Source organism: Camelus ferus, chromosome 1, assembly GCF_009834535.1.
Source record: "Camelus ferus isolate YT-003-E chromosome 1, BCGSAC_Cfer_1.0, whole genome shotgun sequence".
Classification (NCBI taxonomy): Eukaryota; Metazoa; Chordata; class Mammalia; order Artiodactyla; family Camelidae; genus Camelus; species Camelus ferus.
The window spans coordinates 39,095,325-39,115,644 of NC_045696.1; the positions used below are offsets into that span (position 1 = coordinate 39,095,325).

The 20,320-nt window shown below is 40.3% G+C and overlaps 2 protein-coding genes across 12 annotated transcripts in view; both read right to left on the reverse strand.

The window, feature by feature from the left end:
• Nucleotides 1-3,814, reverse strand: part of RIOX2 (ribosomal oxygenase 2) — a 29,480-nt gene extending 25,666 nt beyond the window's left edge. For 7 of the 11 annotated variants that reach the window (XM_032489938.1, XM_032489921.1, XM_032489927.1 and 4 more), the window contains exon 1: nucleotides 3,684-3,814. The gene's annotated coding sequence lies outside the window, so the exon portion shown is untranslated. The other 4 variants (XM_032489892.1, XM_032489910.1, XM_032489896.1 and 1 more) reach the window with 4 other exon arrangements.
• Nucleotides 3,815-15,200: 11,386 nt separating this feature from the next.
• The window catches only part of GABRR3 (gamma-aminobutyric acid type A receptor subunit rho3), a 237,968-nt gene continuing 232,848 nt past the window's right edge, over nucleotides 15,201-20,320 (reverse strand). Inside the window, exon 13 of the mRNA XM_032489963.1 lies at nucleotides 15,201-16,738. Within this exon, the coding sequence (XP_032345854.1) occupies nucleotides 16,436-16,738 (303 nt within the window). The 3' untranslated portion in view covers nucleotides 15,201-16,435. The remainder of the gene's footprint in view (nucleotides 16,739-20,320) is intronic.

Below are 20,320 nucleotides of genomic sequence, written 5' to 3' on the forward strand. Positions count from 1 at the left end.
CAACTCACATATAAATTTAGAATTGATTAAGTTCAGAATAAATCTAGAAAATAAATATAGAAGATCCCTTTGTCCAGCGTAACCAGCCCAATGGTCACTTAGTGGCCGCCGTGGTTATCAGATTGTCGACGTTATCGCAGAGATGGTGTGCAAGTGACCCTTGTTTTACTCAATAATGGCTTCAAAGCACAGAAGTAGTGATGCTGGCAATTCAGATATTCTCTTACTGTGCCTAATTTATAAGTTAAACTTTATTGTAGGTATGTATGAATAGGAAAAAACTCTATTATATATAGAGTTCAGTACTATCCAGTTTCAGGCATCCACTAGGGGTCTTGGCACATTATCTTCCACGGATAAGCGGGCACAAATATATAAAACTCTCTAGAAGTCTCGTTCTAGCTTCTAAATTTTGAACCCACAAATAGCTCAGTTCCTTCAAAAGACCAAGTGCTTTTGGTAGGGAAACACAGGACCATGGCAGGAAACTAATACAAACTGATTCTGAAAGCTTCCCTTGAATGGGTAAGGGCTTAAGCTTAAAAGCTTTTTCCCTTAAACTTAGGGGGAAAAACAAATTTGGTGCTTTAGGATTTATCATCAATGAGGCACATTTTCTGAAAATGCTTCCTATTCCTTTTCAGTGAAACAGACCAGCTTGATTTCTCAACTGAAGAATCAAGGCTTCAGTGAGACAAAATATTGCTAGAACTTGGAACCCAGAAATGTAGAAATACAAAAAGATGAAAACAGATTCAGTCAATAGCCCTGCTTATGCAGAAAATTTACTTGTTATCCTTTGAAACGCCAGCATGTGGCCGAGAGTGTTCTCACCGCCATTAACTGATAATAGGAACTCACTGAGCCTCAACTCTACAAACGATGGGGGTTATGAAGATCACCTGCATTCCTTCTGGGCGTCAGGAACTTTGATGTCTGCCAGGCAAGAAGGTCCTACCTGATCAGCCCCCAGTAAAAACCCTGGGCACTGAGTGTCTAATGAGCTTCCCTGGCTGGCGGCACTTCACATGCGTTGTCAGAATTAGCGGCTGCAGCAATTGTGCACTTGGTCTTCTTTCGCTGTAATAAATCAGCTGTGAGTCCTAGCAAATCACCGACCCTAGGGGTTGTCTTGGGGACCCCCTGACACATTGCTCACATTTAATTTTTAAAAACTGTTAGGTTGGCTCAGAAGGTTTGGATCATTAAAGGTACCCTATAATGAAAAAGTAATTTCATATTCAGCCACACATCTCTTATCCCTCACAACCTGTCAGTTAAAATTTATTTAAGGGATGTGAGCAGCAGGAAGATGCAAACAAAAGGCCTGTTTTCTTTAAGCATAATAGATGAAAACAGCATAAGCATACTCACCAGGAAGAGTGAAAAAAAATGTGCAAAATACTTCAGCCAAAAATAAAATCACTTGGAGCTTTTTTCCCATCTCCAATCACTGACAAAATAAACCGCAACAGTGCATAACAAATGCTTTTGTTAGAACATAAATTTCAGTACTTATACTGCCAAAAGTTACATCATTTACTGCTTATGTTCATATTGAAATGATCTGTGGCTTAATTGGAACCAAGCTTAGAGGTTACTGGGTAAACATACTATTTCTCTGATTCTCACTCTATCCATATTGTAAGACAAACATTTTAACAGCTTTTGGAAGGTGGAGAGGACAACACAGGACACAGCCCACCACAATAAACATACAAAAATAATAAGCTGCATCACAATTTCAGAAATGTAAAAAAAAAAAGTGTGTCTTGGAATCTAAGAAATACAAGAATTAAGCAAGGGAATGCTTTGTCTAGAAAAGTACAGCCAACACAAGCCTGCCTCTAAACCGCACGGACCACCCAAACAGAAGAGTAAATATTTTTATAAAGCTGGGGGCGGGGGGGGGGGGAGCAAGTTTTTAAAAAGCAATTGTTTCCACTTTGAGTTAACTATAGCATTAAAATGTAAAAAGTCTAAAGATTCAAGGTTCGTATTTTACTAACTGCCCCCAGATAAAAAACACCAGCTAATGTAAACAACTTTGAAGGATTAAACTCCACAAGAAAATCAGTACTGGTACCCATTCTACAGCAAACAAATATACATAAAGCCTTTATATTTTTAAGTGTCCCAACCTTCTTCTCTATGGAGAACCTTCTTCTCTGAGAAGTCCTAACACAAGACAGCTATCCGCACATTCCCAGAGCCTAGTACAGAGTATGGCATGTAAGTCCTCAATAAACATTTGCTGAATAAAGTCTTTTTCCCCCTCTTTCATCTTTTGTATACAATTTTAGAGAAAAATCTCAAAAGCCTTACACAAAACAGAGTGGGGGGGGGCAGATGGTTTGTTCAGTGGGGATTATTCGGATGGCAGCTGTAGCCTGGGTATTTAAAAGTACTGTCAGAGCTGAGAGGCCTCTTAGCCACCAGTGGTCATTACCAAGCAGGGAAGGGAGGCGTGTCTTTATAATCTCCAGAGCTGTGTTTTACAGAGTGTAGTCAAGTGACCAGGAACGCTTGTTAGCATGCAAATTTCTGGGCCCCATATCAAGCCTACTGGATTAGCAATTCTGGTAGCTAGGGCCCAGAAATCCGCAGAAACACAGTATCAAAAAAAAAAAAAAAAAAAAAAAGGAGGAGGAGAGGAAGGAAAAAAAGAAGTTAAAAAAAAAAAGTAACCACCTAAAACATTTCTCTTAGGCCCACGTTAAAGTTTATCAAGTCAGGGAGGGGAAAGTGGTTCTCCTATTGACTTAAAGCTGTGATTGGTACTTATGTTTTTGGTTCTATTTTAGGAAGAATGCGTCATATCTCATTAATGTATTTTAGTAACCATGAGGTTACAAAGGAGGAGGGCAGAGGCAAAACTATCCAAGCCGATGGTGGAAGAAGCTGGGTAAATCAGGCTCTTCCACTTAAAGATGAGACCGGTGAAATGAAAGGCCTGGCGCTGGATTTACAGCTTGTCAGTTAAGTAATCAGAGCCTGCGATTCCCAGGCCTGTACGTCCTGAAAACACAGTGACCAACCTGGTCTAATTAACCCGATGGACGCCAACAGTCAGGCAGCCGTCCTAGGCACATTCGGTGACCCATGAATGAAGCGGAGGGGTAGGCTGTAATTTTAAAGTCAGGGTGTGGTGGGAGAGACGCAGCTTCCCAAGCCCGCACTTCAGGTTTCCCAGCAGTAAAGCCCGGCTCTTAGGCCCCACCTGCCGCCCAGGTGCGGCGCCCACGTGGTGGCCGCGCTCCCGGAGAACCCGCCGCGCCGGCGCGAAGGCGGGCACCACCCTCCATGCCAAGCCTCCAAACTTTCCACGTGCTCGTCCTGTCTCCAGACCACAGGCCGAGCACGTACCTACACGCTCGGCGCCCAGGCCATTCGCGACCCTAGTCCCGGATCCCGGCGGCGCCAGACCCGGCGTGTCCAGCGTCCCCGTCCCCGGGATAGTGGAGCTCGTCGGCGCGCGTCCCCCATACCGCAACCACCAGCGCCCGCCGGCCCGGGCCCGACCGCACCGAAGCTCCCGGCCCGAGTCCGGGGGCCGGCCCTGAAGTCCTCCCCCTCCCAACCCCGACCTTGCGTCACCCGCACTAGCGCCTCGGCGCCCGGAGGATGAGCACGACCGCCAGTACCCGCGGCGCGGGGCAGCGGGCGGGGATCGCTCCACTCACCGGGCTCGGCCTGTTGCGCGCGGGTGCGAGCCGAGCCGGGGGCGGGGCGCGGGCTGGGGGCGATGTGCGCACGCTCGGGGCGGGCCCTCCTGCTCCGTGCCCGCCTCCCGGCCGCGCCGCCGGCCGCCCGCGGTGGGGGTGCTTCCGGCACTCGGATCCCGAGTGCGGTCAGGGCTCACGCCAGTACATTTCCTTATTCGGTGTAAAAGGAAATAAATGAGGATTTTGTTGTTGTATTTTGAGTTGCGGCGGAAGGAGGCTCAGAATCTGGGGACGCATTCTAGTACAACCATGTTCCTTTAATGAATGAGAACCTGAGGCCGGGAGAGGGGAGGTGAGCTGCCCAGGTTTAGGGAGCTAGTGGTCCAGGTTCTCCATCACTTTCTTAGACACGCTGTCTGCTACGCTGTGCTGCTTTGTACTAAGACAGCTTTAATGTAAAATGTGTTGCTCCCGGAGAGAGAATGAATCCTGTTTTAAAAGAAAACTGTAAATTCTTGCAACTGTGGCTGTAGAAGCAAAGAACAAAAGCAATGATTTGACTAATTTCGGCCTAATACTGTCTCCTTTTGACTCATCAGGACTTCGAGGTTGAGAAGTTGGGACCAGTGGAAGGGAGTCAGTTACTCACCTCTGCCCTGGCCTGTGCCCTTCTTTGTTCTGTTGACAGCCAAAGAGGACACAGAGGAAAGACGTCTTTTCATTCTGTTAACATGATTGAGACCAGCAGCTGTATCTGATGGTTAAGTGACACGTGAGCAAATGGAAACGAAGTATACATACCTTTATCTGACACTTGTCTAAAGTAACAGTAATAGTGTTAGGTAGTTGAGATAGAAATGAACACTGGGCAGGAGGAGAAGAAGGGGAAAGGAACAACCCAGAAAATGGCAGTGTCTGCATTCAGGAAAAGGGACTCCAGACATTTTTACTTTCTCTAAATAAGGGCCAGTAAAAGAAGCCAGTTAAAATCAAAGCACTGCAGCTGCGCATGGGAGGGGACCTGGTATAACTTGACCCGATAAACCTGCCCAAAACGGGATGGGCGTAACAGAGCACAGGGAACCTGAGTTGTCAATCAATCAATCAATCATGAAACCAGGATATGAAAACAGGAAAAACAAAGGAATGGCGCCATGTTTCCTCTCTTGAATTGGCCTGCTCCCAATTCTCTGGAATGTATATCTTTTGCTATTTTTTTTACTTCACTAATAAAAATCTTGCTTATATCACATTTTCTGTCTCTTGTCAAAAGAAAATTTTTTTCAGGTGACTAAGAACCAAGGTAATTCTTACTTTCCTTTTCCCAGTAACCATAGCAAGGCTTGAACTGAATTCTTCTGCTTTCTGGCACCATGCTAGGTGTTTCATAGACTCCTCACCACAAACTCCACTTTACAGTTTAGGAAAGTGAGTCAGGAGAGGTTAAGTAAGTGCACAAGGTCACACAGCTAGGAAGTAGCAGAAACAAGACTGGAGCCAAACCAGTCAGTCAACTGTTTAGTCCTTTCCCAGAGTGTTGTGCTTTCTGCCTCCCACCATCACCTGAAAGCTGCCGGGCAGATTCCAGTCAAGGAACTTGGAGTTCAGTTCAAATTTAGCCCTTTCAGAGAAGACTACGTAAAAACTCTACTCTACTTCACATGATGTTGGTAACATACCTTGTTCTTTATTTTTACTTCAAACCATCTCCTGAAGATAATATAGAGCAGTATGGATGTTACAGGGATTCAGAAAATGGTAAATTCTCACCCTTGTCCATTACATGGAAAAGCAGTACTTTGTGTCTGTCATAAAGAAAAGTTCCAATGTCAACACAAAAAACTATTTCCTGGCATATAGAATAGTACCTAGGATGTCTAACAGAACAAAGCACATATTGAAGTCAGCTCTGCTAGGGAAAATCATACATCGTATCTAGCAGTTCCCCTGATGCAAAATTAGTCTTTCAGTATTCTCTCTGATATTTTCATTATAGTCCAGATTTCTTAGTATGGCAAGCAAAAAAGTCATGATCTTCGGACCTAAACATGGTGCCTGGCATGTCTATAAAGCAAAGGAGGAAGGAGCGGATGTGAGGGAGATGGGGGTTGAGGGTGGCCAGTGGCTCATTAACTTGCCCAGGGAGCTTCTAGCATCTATGGCATTCCTAATATACTGTTTCCAATACCTTCTTTTTCATCTTTTGCTTTTAGTTAGTTGAGTTTAAAAGCTCTGCCAGAAGATAAGAAAAGGAATACTATCCAGTCCCCAACTTATTTATTCCAAGAGTCATTAAAAAGTCAATTATTTCCTTTCCATAATTCACTTTCTCATGAAAACAGTGTCATAGATAGTCAGGGTTGGCTCAGCCACTCAGACCTGCCTAGAAGTCCCCAGATTTCTGAATCAATCAACTTGGGATCCTCCTGCAGATCCTGGGAACAACATGCCAAGATGACAGGAGAAGGTAGAGAATTCCCTTCTTGTCTTGTCTTGGACATAAACCCTGAACAGATGCGTTTGTGATTCTTACAAAACTAAGTTACACTCCTGCAGAGGTCCTTTATGTTCGTACCCTTGGGGTTGCTTTGTTAAAAGTTCTTTTCAGACCCAGGTTTGTCATCCTTCTCTGTGGCCTCCTCCTTGGCTGTTCTGGGAGATCCTTAGGATTTTAGCCTCCTCACTGTGACTCCACCAGGCCTGACCTGCCCAGGGGTCAGGCTGCAAACATGCACCCCTGTCCTACCTCCACCTCCAGTCAAAGTGCAGCTGGCCACAAACAATCTAAGAAACATGGTGTGCGAGTGTACTTTTTAAAGTTGTTGGGTCTACCTCGGGGGGAGAGGCCACCAAGTATATGAACTCGGACAACTCTCTCTCTTTGCTAACGCCCAGTTTCCTCATTTATAAAACGAGACCAAGCCAGATGTTCTGCGTTGTCCCTACTGACTCTCAAATTCTGTGATCCTAAGGGTCTGTGAACCGAGTTCCACAGGGTGTTTAGGAGAAAAATCAGTCTGGTTGGAATCACTCATGCATCTATAAACATTGATGAACTTGTAAAATGACTAGTATTTGTACATTAAAGTTTTTTGTTTTAAAACTTTCTTTTAATTTGCAGGGCTGCTGCATTGCAGAACTCTAGAAGGCACACACATGGTTTTAAACTATGTGAATGGTGCCCCTTACGTACTTGTATTCACTTTGGTCCAGAAAATATCTAAATAATTTCTTTCTTATATATGACTTTATTTTATATCTATACCATTATTATCCTTTTTATAAACAGCATTAGACATAGATATAGATATATAAATAGACTGATTATATTTATAAATATATAAAATATATGTAAATATATAAACTGAGGCATAGCAAGGTTAAATAACTTGCTCAAAATTATGGACATTGAATAGCAGATCTGAGACTTAAATCTAAAGCCCATGCTGCCTAACTACTGATCCTCTCTGCCTCCTTTTTCTGCATCTGTAAAAGTGGTTAATTTTGCCTAACTCATAAAGCTATTGTGAGTCTCAGGTGAGAGAGAGTAAGCAGAAAAGTTTTAAAACCATAAAATGTGATTCACCCGAGAGGCATTGTTGTTAAATCCTTTATATCATCTTGAACGTGATCCACAGAATGAATTAAATGCAGTTGAGCCTTTTACACATATATGCTTCAGTTCATTGACAAGACTCATCAAGCAAGGCAGCTTCAACCTGACATGCTTATCACCATGGAATAATTTTGGGATTGTGGTAACTTCAGAAGAGCCTTTTGTAGGGGAGGGGGAGAGATGATCCAGGCTGAGATCATCCAAATTTTTAGTTGTGACATATACCTCATGGAAATCAATATATTTAACTTGAAAAAAGCATACCATCACTGTTTGGAATTATATTTTACATATATCTATAACTATGTCTGTTTTACATGTCTTAGAGGCAGGAAATTGTTTTCTTCCATTCTGAGAACTAGAACAGAACTTTGCATTGTAGCTACTCAGTGTTTACAAAAGTGAATTGAGCTAGTATTCCCATTTTCTTACTTACTATCTAATTCCTTTTAGAGCCTGTGCATATAGGAAAATCAGTTATTAGGCTGTATAACTTTTTAAATGAAATGATACTGCAGATTTCCCTTCTCCAGCAGCTCAGCACATGTTAAAACACACCTTGGATTTCAGCCAATGACTTTTCCTCATGGAGATGTTTTGTTACTTAATATGTTACCTCTAAACCTGAAATAGAGTTGTCTGTGATTCTTATAAAAATAAGATACACTCCTGCACAAGTGCTCTCTGTTCATACTTATTGGATTGCCTCGTTAAAAAGTAAACAAGCTCCTATTGAAATGTTTCCTGGGAGACTAAAAATAATGTACAGATGGATGAGAGAACTTCGGCATAGTGATTGTACATTAGTTTACTTATTTTCTTTTTAAAAATTTATCAAAATGACCTAATTATGACCAACCAACTGATCTCCAGTGTGGTAGTAGCCAGGAACTGACAGGTCTACAGATGTTTTTTAACTATCAAGGAAAAGGAAAATATACACAAACTGCTTCTAAATATAGAAAAGAAAGATAACCTTAAAAAAGAAAATTACAGAGACTGTAATTTTATTTATAAAAATGAATGTATAAACTGCAATAAAATAACTTGTATAGGAGTAGACCTAATGGGGTTTTTACATGATATTTCAGCGAAAGCCCCAAAACAGGAGACAGTCATATTTGTTCATCACCTACCATTTTCCAGGCATTTTTTTAACCTTTGTACTCAAACTTACTAGTCCACACAAAAACCTGTGAAAAAGATGCTATAATTCTCCTCATTTTGCATGTGAGGAAACTGAGGCCCCAGGAGACTAAGTTATTAGTCAAAGGTCACAGAGTAGCAGGAGACAGAACCGAGATGTTACTCCAGTCAGTCTGGCTCTAGAGCAGGCTTTCTTAACCTGGGTGTTATTAGCCCCTGAGACTTGGCTGTCCTGTGTGTCACAGGATGTTTAGCAGAATCCCTGGCCTCTACCCACCAGATGCCAATAGTGCCTGCACCCAAGCTGTGACAGCCCAAAATGTCTCACCACTGCTTTAGTGGTAACCCCCACCCAGCTTTTAACCTCACACTGTGCTGCAGTTAAGTACCACATTTCTCCAGAGACAATGCCCTGTAGGACTCACTAAAAGGGCCCAAGCAGATTCCATGAGCATCATCCACCTTCAGAGTACAAAGACTGGAAATTTAAGGGAAATCTGTGGAAGTAGGGAACATAGAAGAGCAGATCATCAGCCCAGTGGAGCTCGCTGTAGCATTTTCCTTCCTCCCACCAAGCCAGGTGATAGGGACTCCAGAGCCCAGCAGAGAGACTGGGGGCACCTGCAGGGGAGTCCCCAGCCAGCTGCTTGCTGAGCTGTGGGATCTGCTGCTCTGTTTCAGGGCTCCTATCAGAGAATATCTGAGTGTAGTTCCAAAGCTCTTGGGTCTCTGAGACACGGTTGTGGGAATTTGGGGATGATTTGTGAACAAGTGGCTGCTTCTTGCCTGGAGGACCCTGAAGAAGGAGGCGGCACTCGGAGGCCAAAAGGCAGCGTGCGGCAAGTGCTCAAACACCCTTTGTTATGTCAAGGATCCTTGCGTATCCTCTGGGCTGAGGCAGTGCTGTAGAAAGTATCTGCATTTGGTCCACCTGGAAGGTGCCAAAGAGAGTGACATAGCAGGTGGTGAAGGCCAAGCATTATGGGACAGCAGGGTCCACTGGCATAAACAGGGAAGGAGGTGTGGGGCCACAGGAGGTCAGTCAGATCAGTTGAAAGGCTCTAAAAGAACTTTCACCTGCGTCCTTTGAAAGCTTCTACACGTTACCAGGACCAGCTACGTCATGGGCGGGGCTCAGTGCAAAATGAAAATGTGGAGCTCCTTGGTCCAAAAGTAGGGGGAAACAGTCATTAAAGGTACTAAAATATAAAGTGGTTCCTTTCTTTTGCAGTCTCTCTCTTCACTATCGTAGTGTTGTTTTTAATTTGCTATTTAAAGTCATGCTCTCGCAAGCACAGAAATACCTGAAAGGTGAGTGCAGACATTCAGGGGCGTGGGAGGGCCCTACAGTGCCACTGGGACCCAGGTAGGCACAGGAGCCTCTGGCCCACAGGCTGTCGAGTTCCCCCACCTGCTAACTGCTGGACCGACACTACTGTGCTCTGGCCAGGGGTTGGGATACCACCCCCTCATGCACTGGTCATGGCCCCAACTCACAGAAAACCAGCAACCCTCAGGGGATTGCAACCTTCCACCCAGGGACCACTCCTTACCTGGATCAGGGGTAATGAGAGGCTTGTTCCAGTCCAGCCATCCTCCAAACTCACCATGGCACTGCCAGCCCAGGGTGGTTACAGGGTTTGAGATGTGTGCACTGGTCCCAAACCACCCTGCATCTGTGTACCAGCCTCTGCATTGGGTAGAGAACAGAGAGGGAGGTGAGAAAGTGAGGTCCAGAACCCATCTCACAGGATGGGAGGCAGAACTGCATGTGCCAAGCCCTGGTCCATGCTTGTTATTCCCAAAGGACTTCACTTACAGAACAGATCCAAAGAAGACATTATTAAGAATTTCAAGATGGCAGCTGCAGAGCATTAACCCCGAGGGTGAGGCCCTGCGTGAAGGCACTGGTTTCATGCCCCAGAAGTAGGCTCTGCCTGCCACCCAGAGGACATCAACAGACTAAAAGAGCTGAAGTACATATCATTTAAGTAAAAGACTTGCCAGCTCTTTCCCTAACCCTCTCCATCCGTTCCTGGGCCCCGAACCAGGTGGAATGGAGGAGGGTGGGAGAGAGGCCTGTATTAAAGGGCAAGTTCGCCCTTCTTCCTCAGGCAGTTTCCTCAGATCAGGGTGGGGGCCAAGCTGTGGGAGGGAAAACAGACTTGACTCAGTCTAGGCTTTCCACCTGAAAATTATCATCGCTCTCATCAAAGTGAGTGTTGGGTATGTATGTATTGATTGATTGATAACTCAAAGTACCCAAAAAGCAATGGGATCCACCTGAGAAGTCAGCAAGGGGCAGAGAAGGAGTCGTCCATAAAACACGTTTGACAATTATTGATGAAAAATACAGCCATTTTCTGTCTATACCCCTGACTAGCTCAGCTTGTTTCACATAAAACAAGGGTTCAGTAGTATGAGAAATGGGTAACCCATGTTAACCAAGTAGAACTCACCAGAAATTCCACTAGTAAATTCACTGCATAAAAGGGGTAAATGAAAGTCATGAGAGAGTAATTTGAAATGGGTTGGTTGTCCCTCAAGATAGTATGTTGTACTGATTACTTAGTGACCAATATGTAGGTTAATTGTTTTGATTGCTCAAAGACACAACATCTTTTGTGGGAATGAGCTATAAATCACCTGGTTGCATTCATCTAGACAAGGATATTATCCAAAATAGTCAAATATAATCAACTCTACATTCAAATCCAAATACTTCCCCAAGATACACGGGACTTCAAGTAGTTGATTTTGTGGCTCAAGTACATTTTTACCTTCCACCCTTCTCTTTCCTTTGCCTTATTTTTCTCTCCTACTTCAAGTACATATTATCCATATAAGTCATATTAAATATAAGTGTTCATTTTCACAAAACTGTCTCCTCTTTCAAATAAATATGAATTGCATATTTATTTAAAAGCTGTATATCGGGTCCCGTGCCTCCTTTCACCTTGATCCAAGATTTAATTTAAATATGACCTCACCCAGGATACAACCTAATTAACAAAACACATTTTAAGTTATTTTGGAGAGGTGTGATAGCTCTAAAAATTTGTTTGATGTGTGGGTTTGTGTTTTTAGCACTTTTTGTAAAGTGCAAAATGCTGGAAACACCTGCATTAATGTTCTCTGAAGAAGGAAGAGAAGAAATAAGTGTGGGTGCAAGCACTTCCTTTCTTAGGAAGCCTTGTTCAATCCACTAGTCTTTTTGGAAATATCAGAACATACGTCACTTTTAAAGGACACAGGCTTCTATATCAAACTTCAGAAAGTCTTATTACCTCACAATAGATTTTTAAATTGTTGCTAATGACATTATAACGTCATTGACTTTTGATTGCCTAAGGCAAGAAGAGATCAACGAGCAGCACAATTTGGTAGAAAGCCTTTGAAGCTCTCTCGTAGAAAATAAGTTTTTATAATGAATTGTACTGATCCTAGGATTAAAAGTAATAGCTCACCCTTCAAATGACCTAGTTGATAATAAAACATAGTTCAGTTTTTCCTTCAACAAATTAAGTATTGATATATTGAAAAGAAAATTCATAATTTTTCCCAGTGACTGTGAAATCTATTTTCACTTGGTCCCATCATCCGCCAAAAAGCATTATGATTCAGCAGTGGATTGAAATGGAAGGACAACTGACAATGGTGAACTTTTCCTGAAGCCCTTGTGTTCTTAGAAAGTACAGCAAAGTTTGAAAAATCCCCCCACTGTTTCATCTTCTGGGAAGTAGCCACCTTGCTCTCATACATTCTGAGATAAGACCCACCAATACCTTTCCTGAGTGGGTGTGACCCCTTTGTTTATCTGCCTCTTTGGAGTTCTCGACCCCCTTCCTTTACTCTGAGATGTTCCTCATTAATGAACACCCTTCCCATTGCAATAGCCTGAAAATCATCTCCTTAATCTCGTGCATTTAGTCTTTCATTATTTCTTTACAAGAGGGAAAAAAAAAAGTTCAAGTTCTATATTCTTCATTAAATCCAGGAAAGTCACGTAGCAGTGGGAAAGTGATGTGACTTTGAAATGAGGCAGGACTTCACAGTTTGGTCAAGTGTTTTAAGGCATGTTTACGAGGACAGAGGAGGGGCTCCGTTCATAAAGGAGGCAGTTGGAGTGTAACACTGATTGCTTTGCCCGAGGCCTCGCCAGGAAATAGCAGCACCAGGTTCAGAATTGTTGTTGAAACAGCAATTCCCTCACCACCTCTTTCCCCTGCTTTTTAGAGGATGTTATTTAATCTCATTGGCATTTTGACCTTAATCATGATAATAGGATTAGATATAATCCCTTTCCTCATTAATCTCCATTTAAAAAAAAAATTATATGTATGTGTATGTGTTATGTGATTTGAACAGGTTTAAGAGTGGCACAAAATGAGAGACCTTATTCATGAAAACTAACCCACCTGCAAGGATTAAGACAATGTAAACATAAATTATGATTTTGTAGCAACTCATATGCAAATGTTTGCAACTTCAGTTACTTACCTACTTAACAAAGGTGGCTTGTGGTGGCAATAACAGTCATGGAAGGAAGCAGGACTTCAACAAATAGGATTCCTGTCATGTAAGTATTTTATACAATGCTGAAACTTCTTTTATATAAAGGGAATGCCAGTGGATATATATACCTATATATACATGTATGTAGGCTCTGCTTTGGGAGAAAACATAAACTAAAAATTTTAAAGTTCCTTCAGTTACAGTGATCTGTACCCCAGAGCATCCGGACAAATAGATGAGTCTGACATGGCAGATTCCAAAGGCAAACAGGGATTCTTATAAAAGAAAGAAATGCTGAAATTTGGATAAGGCCAGAAATTTCACTTGTTTCTACAACAATTTCACATCTAAATATTATTTATGTTGCTAATTGCAGCCATTATAATATCACCCAAGGGAAATTAAAGAAAATGTCCCACAGGAGATGGGTTAAGTAAACTACCGCATACTCACTCAGTAGATTTCTCAGCAGCGTATTAAAATTAGTTCACAGGAAAACATGGCATAGTTGTCTATGAAAAAAATTAAACAAATTGAAAAAGTTTTGCTTGGAGAAGAAAACCTGGTTACAAATGGCATAATTTGGACACATTTTCAAATGGAATGTGCATTCAATGAGTCAGGGAGTGTCCATCTTTCATTACTGTATCCCTTGCAGTGTTTGGATGGCATAATGGTTTATGTTAACAAAGGAAAGCATACAAAGTGATTCCACTAGAAAAATATGTTATGCATAGAAAAACTCTAAGAATATACACTAAAATGTAAACTGCTTAATTTTGAGTGGATATTTTTGCGAATTAGCATTTTTAATTTTTAAAATGAAATTATATTTCTTTTGTAATCAGATCAAAAGCAATAAATTTAAGTTAAAAATCTATCTTTTTAAAGGTTTTTCGGAGCAGTCCTTATAACATAGCCAGTTTCTGTATTTAGACAGTTTATAGAGCTGGCTGGCTTTTTCTTAATCTTGGAAAGCAACTTATTTTCTGAAATCCTCGCATTTTATCCAAGCTTATCTCTCAGTGAACAATCACACACAGTCTGTTCCGGATTGTGATCAGTAAATGAAGTGAAAATCACGATGAGGTAACTATTGTGTGCTGTCTGTCACTCACAGATTTCCCAGGTAACTGTGATTTTATTCTTCGTGAAGTAAGAACTGAACCAGAAAACTTGCTGCTGCCCTATAGAAATGAAGCTCACAGGAACAGCTCTGTCCTCACAGTCTTCAACAAGCCATTGGTTTGAGAAGAAAATGAGCTATAATCCTAGGAACTCATTCTGAACACTCCAATAATTCTCTTGAGCAGTAAATATATTTAAGACAATTATTACTAAATAATGCAATGACTGTGTTTCTAGACATTAACAAAAGTTACATTTGATTGGTCAAAAATTGCGCGTCAGTGCCCCCCAAGAGGAATGTTGAGTGCTTGTGCAGTGCAGTAGGACCCATTTTTCTATTCTAGATTGCCAAATATATTCAGTGATGCATTTGATTTCAAATTGAGAAATGAATATGCCCAAGGGAAGCAATGGACATCCTGAATGTTATAGTTCAAAGTAGAAGAAAAAACAGCAATGTCTGGAAAACCAGAGAGTTAGAAGAAAGGAACTGTGTAGATTTATTCTGTTCTGTTCGTAGATTTGTCTTCTTCTTTTTTTTTTTTTTTGCATCAATTATATACAGAGTATGTCAGAATCAGAAATATTAATCCAACTGTAGTGCTTTGCTGAAATAATGGCTACGAATTTCCAAAGAACCACCTGGGATATTAATCTGTTCTGTATTTTGAAAATATAATTCTAGAAAATGTAGAAATTTTACATCAAGCCTAAATGCTACTAAATAAGTAGTTTTAAAATTTATTTATAGTCTATCTTCAATTAAAGAGAAAGGTTTTAAATAAATTATATCAGCTCAATTTGGGACCCTTTCCTAGAAAAACAGAATCTTTGGAAAGTTTTGAAAGAATTGGAAAGATTGTATTAAGAAAATAGAATGAAGTATCCCAGAATTAGCCTGCCCATGAGGAAAGTCACAGTAGAGAAAGAATTTGCCTTTAAATCTTTTGCACTCAAGAGGAAAATAAGTTTCTAGAACCTTATGTCATTCACAGCAGAGAACCAAAACCAATGTTACTGGTAAACAAGCAGGAAGTCATCTTCACCTGGTATGAAATAATTAAAATCACTTTAGTTCTCTCTCTGGTAAATAAATGCTAAGACACTGAAAGTAATACACCAGTAATTTATTTCCCTTAATTCAAAACCAGTAATCAAAATAGGATGGGAAATATTTCATACGTCCTCCCAAGGGCTTATCTTTAAATGGACTCTTTTTCATAAATACTCAACACAAAAGCACATACACTGTCAATCTACAAAATGAATGCTGATCATTGGAGATTTTTCTACTTAACAAACCTTTATCAAATATCCACTTGACCTGATTTATTTGGTTCAAGCAAAGTTACTAAAGATTGCTATGGGGATATATAAATTTCATTCCATTTTTAACTCAATACCATGACTGGAATGGAAGCATCTTCACTTGCTTATAATTTGAGAGTCCACATTCCTTCATGGATATTCTTTTTCTCCTTTCAATATCTGCTTTTCAGACCCAGGCAGCACAGTGTATTTAGCTCTATTTTAACATACATTCCATTTATTATTTATTGTAGCTACCAGTTCACTGTTCTTACTGTGCTGTGCACTCGCTGATGGCAGGAATGTTATTTTGTATTCATTTCACCAAATAAAGTGGCTGGCACGTGTAGGAGGCCAATAAACATTTGGTGACTAAAGTAACTACCTCCAAAAATCTATGAAAGCTGTACCTAACTACAAAATACAAGATGCTATTATTGAAGATTGACATATTACTTTAACATTAGGATGGTAAGATTGAGTGAAGTTTAGATTTTTTTTTTTTGTCCCCCTTGGTCTCAACAATATATGAAACTTAATAGTAAAATAAGATAAAAGACTTGATTGGATATGGACGAGAGAGGCTCTTTGTGGGAATCTCAGCTGGTGACTGTCCATGGTACCACCTTGATGCTGATGTTCATCTTTAGAAGGATTCAGCTCTGTTAGGTAATCTGGCACTTGGCTGGCACTGAGGAACAAACTCTCCTTGAATTACTGTCATAGTCCAGCTTTATTCCTTAGTTAAATGCTGGTAATTTACATTTAGAAAGCAAGCAGAATCCAGATGAAGTAGTTACAAAGCTCTTCCCTATGAAAATTGTTTTTCCATAACATACATGCCTGTGACTCTTATTGATGGTGTCAAATTCTCCTGGGACCTTAAACTTTTTCCAAGATGGAAATTAGTCAACTTTCAAGCCTTCTTTGGGCCAGAATAGATGGCTGACTCCAGTTTAGTCTAGTATCGTCCAACTCATAGTTAAGAATTGTTTGTCGTTGTTGTTTTAAACATAATCTGACTCCAAAACAAGTTTTATACATTGAGAATTCCTCTTTACACATAGATACCCCAGTAAATCAAATTAAATGTAATGTACACAATGGGAAATAAAATCCGTGAATAGGAGTCAATGACATGGTTGTTCTCCACGATGATTCTACCAACATGCCCTCCTAGGGGTTGTCTTCTCTTTATCCAAGGTGAATCTATGCTGGGGCTGCCTGTGAATCTTCCTTGCATGGAGTCCTCTTCTGAGTGGAGAGAAAAGGAAGTTTGGTCCATGTCTGTCTTACTGTCATGGTAACAACCATCAAAGGCCATGGCTCGAGCTGCATCAATATTGTACATTCCAGAAATCTGACAAAAAGACTTTTGTTAGTAAGTCATGAATATGGTTTTAGGAGGAGGAATTACAGTAAAAGTCTAAACAATCAGATTTTAAACATAGTTTCAATAAATGTTAAGAATGTTTTGCTTATTTTAAAGAACAGAATTCTGATTTTGTTTCTGGTGTCTGATTAAAAGTCATGTTCATAATAAATGGAAAACATCATCTTAGAGACCCATTTTTAATAGGTATTTAGAGAGAGAGAGAGAGATGTGCATTATGACAAATAAATGTATCACGACTATAATTGCCAATGTGTTCTAATTTAATTCCTGGCCCGATAGACTGTTACACTCCATGTGTGTTTCCCAAGAAGGGAACATTGTTTCTGAGTAGTATGAATTTGCGGTAAGTTTGTGAGTTAAAATTGAATATGATTTATCAGAAGACTAATATAAGCCAATTGGATTTGTCTTTCATTGTATTTTTCCCCTTCGCAGAAAACATAGCAGTATGCCCAATCAGTGTGTTTTCGGTCCCAAACAGAACAATATCATCTGATGATCCATTTATGCTTAAATCTGGGGTGGGAGTAGGGAATGATTTTAACTGCTCTTTTAAAATGCAAATTGGCCAAACCTTTCCATTTTTGCTGAAAATTTACCTATGAGTGTTACCAACATAGCTGAATTAAACAACTTGAAATTGGCTTATTTTTTGGAAGGAATGAATTATCAGTGCTTTTTGGCTCCACTGCCTGATTGAATCTAAACTACCATTTTTCTTTAAGGTTTTACTCTAAGGGAGATAATGGTTCTCACTGGTACAGAGCTGTGTCTAGGAAGCAGCTGTTACTAATTGCTTTCTGAGAAAACAAAATCACTTCTTGATCTATAGGGAAGTTAAAAAAATGAACAAACATGAGTAGGCTACTACTGGATGTAAATATTCAGAATTCAAATTGGACACTGCAGAGTAAATTCTGCCAAAACATGTATTTGGTTCATAGTGATTCAAAACCCTAGTATTTTACTGAATTCAAGAGACATGGGGACTATTTTGTGCGGTAAGTAAACTAACCAGGGACTGATACTCAAATTATGTTGTCCCTTTTTGTTTTAGTTGCAGAATCTTTCCACAGTAAAATGTAAATGTGTAAAATAAACATGAAATGGCATCAAGACTGAATTACTAATAGCCAATGATAACAATAATATATTAAACTCTTGATCTAAGGATGGAGTAAATATGTATAGTCTCCTTGGTGGTTTTGCTAGGCACCCAGAACACTGCTGAGTCATCCCAATGGACATTCACATTTTTATGTTAACAACAATGTCATTAGTATGTTAAAGAAGAAGTAATCTTCTTTGAAAAACAAGAATATTATTTTCTTTCTTCATTATGATAATCTAGATCTATAGAATTGATTAAGTCTTGCAGTACACCATTTACCAATGGGCTACTAATTTCCACAAGTTTATAAGGTGGCTCTTCCAACAGAAACAGTTTTAGAGCTGGTCTTTAATTTTTCACTTCAGCCCACAAATAAGCACAGAGCTAAGGCATATTATAGCTAAATACAGATGTAACTGTTTTAGAAGACTGAGTTCTAAGCCCTGGAATTAGGAGACCATGTGGATGACGGAATAAAAAAGAAATCAGCTTCCTTTCACCTTTCTGGGAAAAGGTCAACACTCGGCACAAATTTTCGATGGCCCCTTTGTCTCTCCCAGCTCTTGGCATCTGGGGGTGACGGGGACAGGTGTGCGATGGTGGTGATGGTGGTGGCGGTAGGGCATGAGCTTTGCGTGACTTCACGATTTCATAGGGAGGAACTCCATAGCCTAACAGTCCTGGTCTTTCTTACCATCCCTCAATCACTCCATCCTAGGGGTTTGGAGGAAGGAACTGGCATATGTGGCTCAGTCCCTTTTGAGTTTTCACTTTCGGATCTGTATTCGTGTCCTGGTTTGTTCTCTGAAATAAGGCAAAGGAAACTGTCCTTACAGGGAGAGTCCTAAACCATCTAGCTTCACCAGCGACCAAGAGAGTAAATACATTTAATACAGCCATGAAATAATAATGACATCTCCTGCTCACAGACCTAAGGCACTTTCTCCAAACTGCTTTATCAATAACGAAGATAACATCATCACAGCAATCAGCCTGACTCCCACATCTCTCTCTCTCACTGGTTCCCCAGCTCAGGGATGATGGGGAGAGATGCCATTCATTAACCCCCAAACCTGCACACGTATCCTTCTTCCCTGCCCCTCATCAGAGCATCCCACCCTCTGGTCTCAAGCAGCCTGTTCTCACTATCCCTATTAAAACTACTACTCCTTCAGAGCATATGCTGTGGGCACTGATCACAATAGGAACTTAATATTTGTGGAGCACTTTATAGTTTGAAAAAAATTCAAACCCACTTATTATATCATTTGACCTTTGTAACAGCCCTGTGAGGTAAACAGGGAAGAAATTCCACCATTTTGCAAATACAGAATGAGGTTTAGGAGACAGTCTGGAACACAGAGCCAGCAAGTTAGGTATGGCATCACTTCTGGCTCCGAATCCTGTGCTCTTTCATTTGTCCCACAAATACATGAATGGCAAGTGGGACACTTCTCTGAGATAACTGCACCTTTGAAGGAAGATGCTTAGAATGGTGGTTTCCCAAGGATCAGAGGAGGGGGAAATGGGGAGTTGTTTAATGGGTACAGAGTTTCAGTTTTGCAAGACAAAAATGTTCTGGAGATTGGCTGTACAACAATGCAAATGTTCTTAATACTACTGAACTGTACATTTAAAAACAATTAAGGTGAAAATTTCTATGTTGTATATATTTTACTACAATTAAAAGTCAATCCCACTCCTGGGCATATATTTGCAGGGAACTCTAATATGAAGAGATACATGCACCCCAATTGTTCATAGCAGCACTGTCTACAGTAACCAAGACATGAAGCAACCTAAATGTCCATTGACAGACATTGGATAAAGAAGCTGTGGTATATTTATATAATGGAATATTACTCAGCCATAAAAAAGAATAAGATAATGCCATTTGCAGCAACATGGATGAAACTGGAGATCATCATTCTAAGTGAAGTAAGCCAGAAATAGAAAGAAAAATACCATACTATATCACTTACATGTGGAATCTAAAAGGAAGGTCATAAATGAACTTTTTTTTTTTTTTTTTTACAAATAAGAGAGACTCACAGACATAGAAAGCAACCTTATAGTTACCAGGGGTAAAAGGGGTGAGAAGGGATAAATCAGGAGTTTGAGATTTGCAGATACTAACTATTATATATAAAATAGATGAACAATAAGTTTCTTCTGTACAGCACAGGGAACTATATTCAATACCTTGTAGTAACCTATAGTGAAAAAGAATATGAAAACGAATATATGTATGTATATGTATGACTGAAACATTATGCTGCACAGTAGAAATTAACACAACATTGTAAACTGATTATATTTCAATTGAAAAAAAGATCAGATAAAGACAGGAAGGGAGAAGAAAAAAAGAGAAAAAAGAAAAATTGTTTTTAAAATCAAAAATAAATTTTTAAAATGAACAACACTTATTAAGTCAA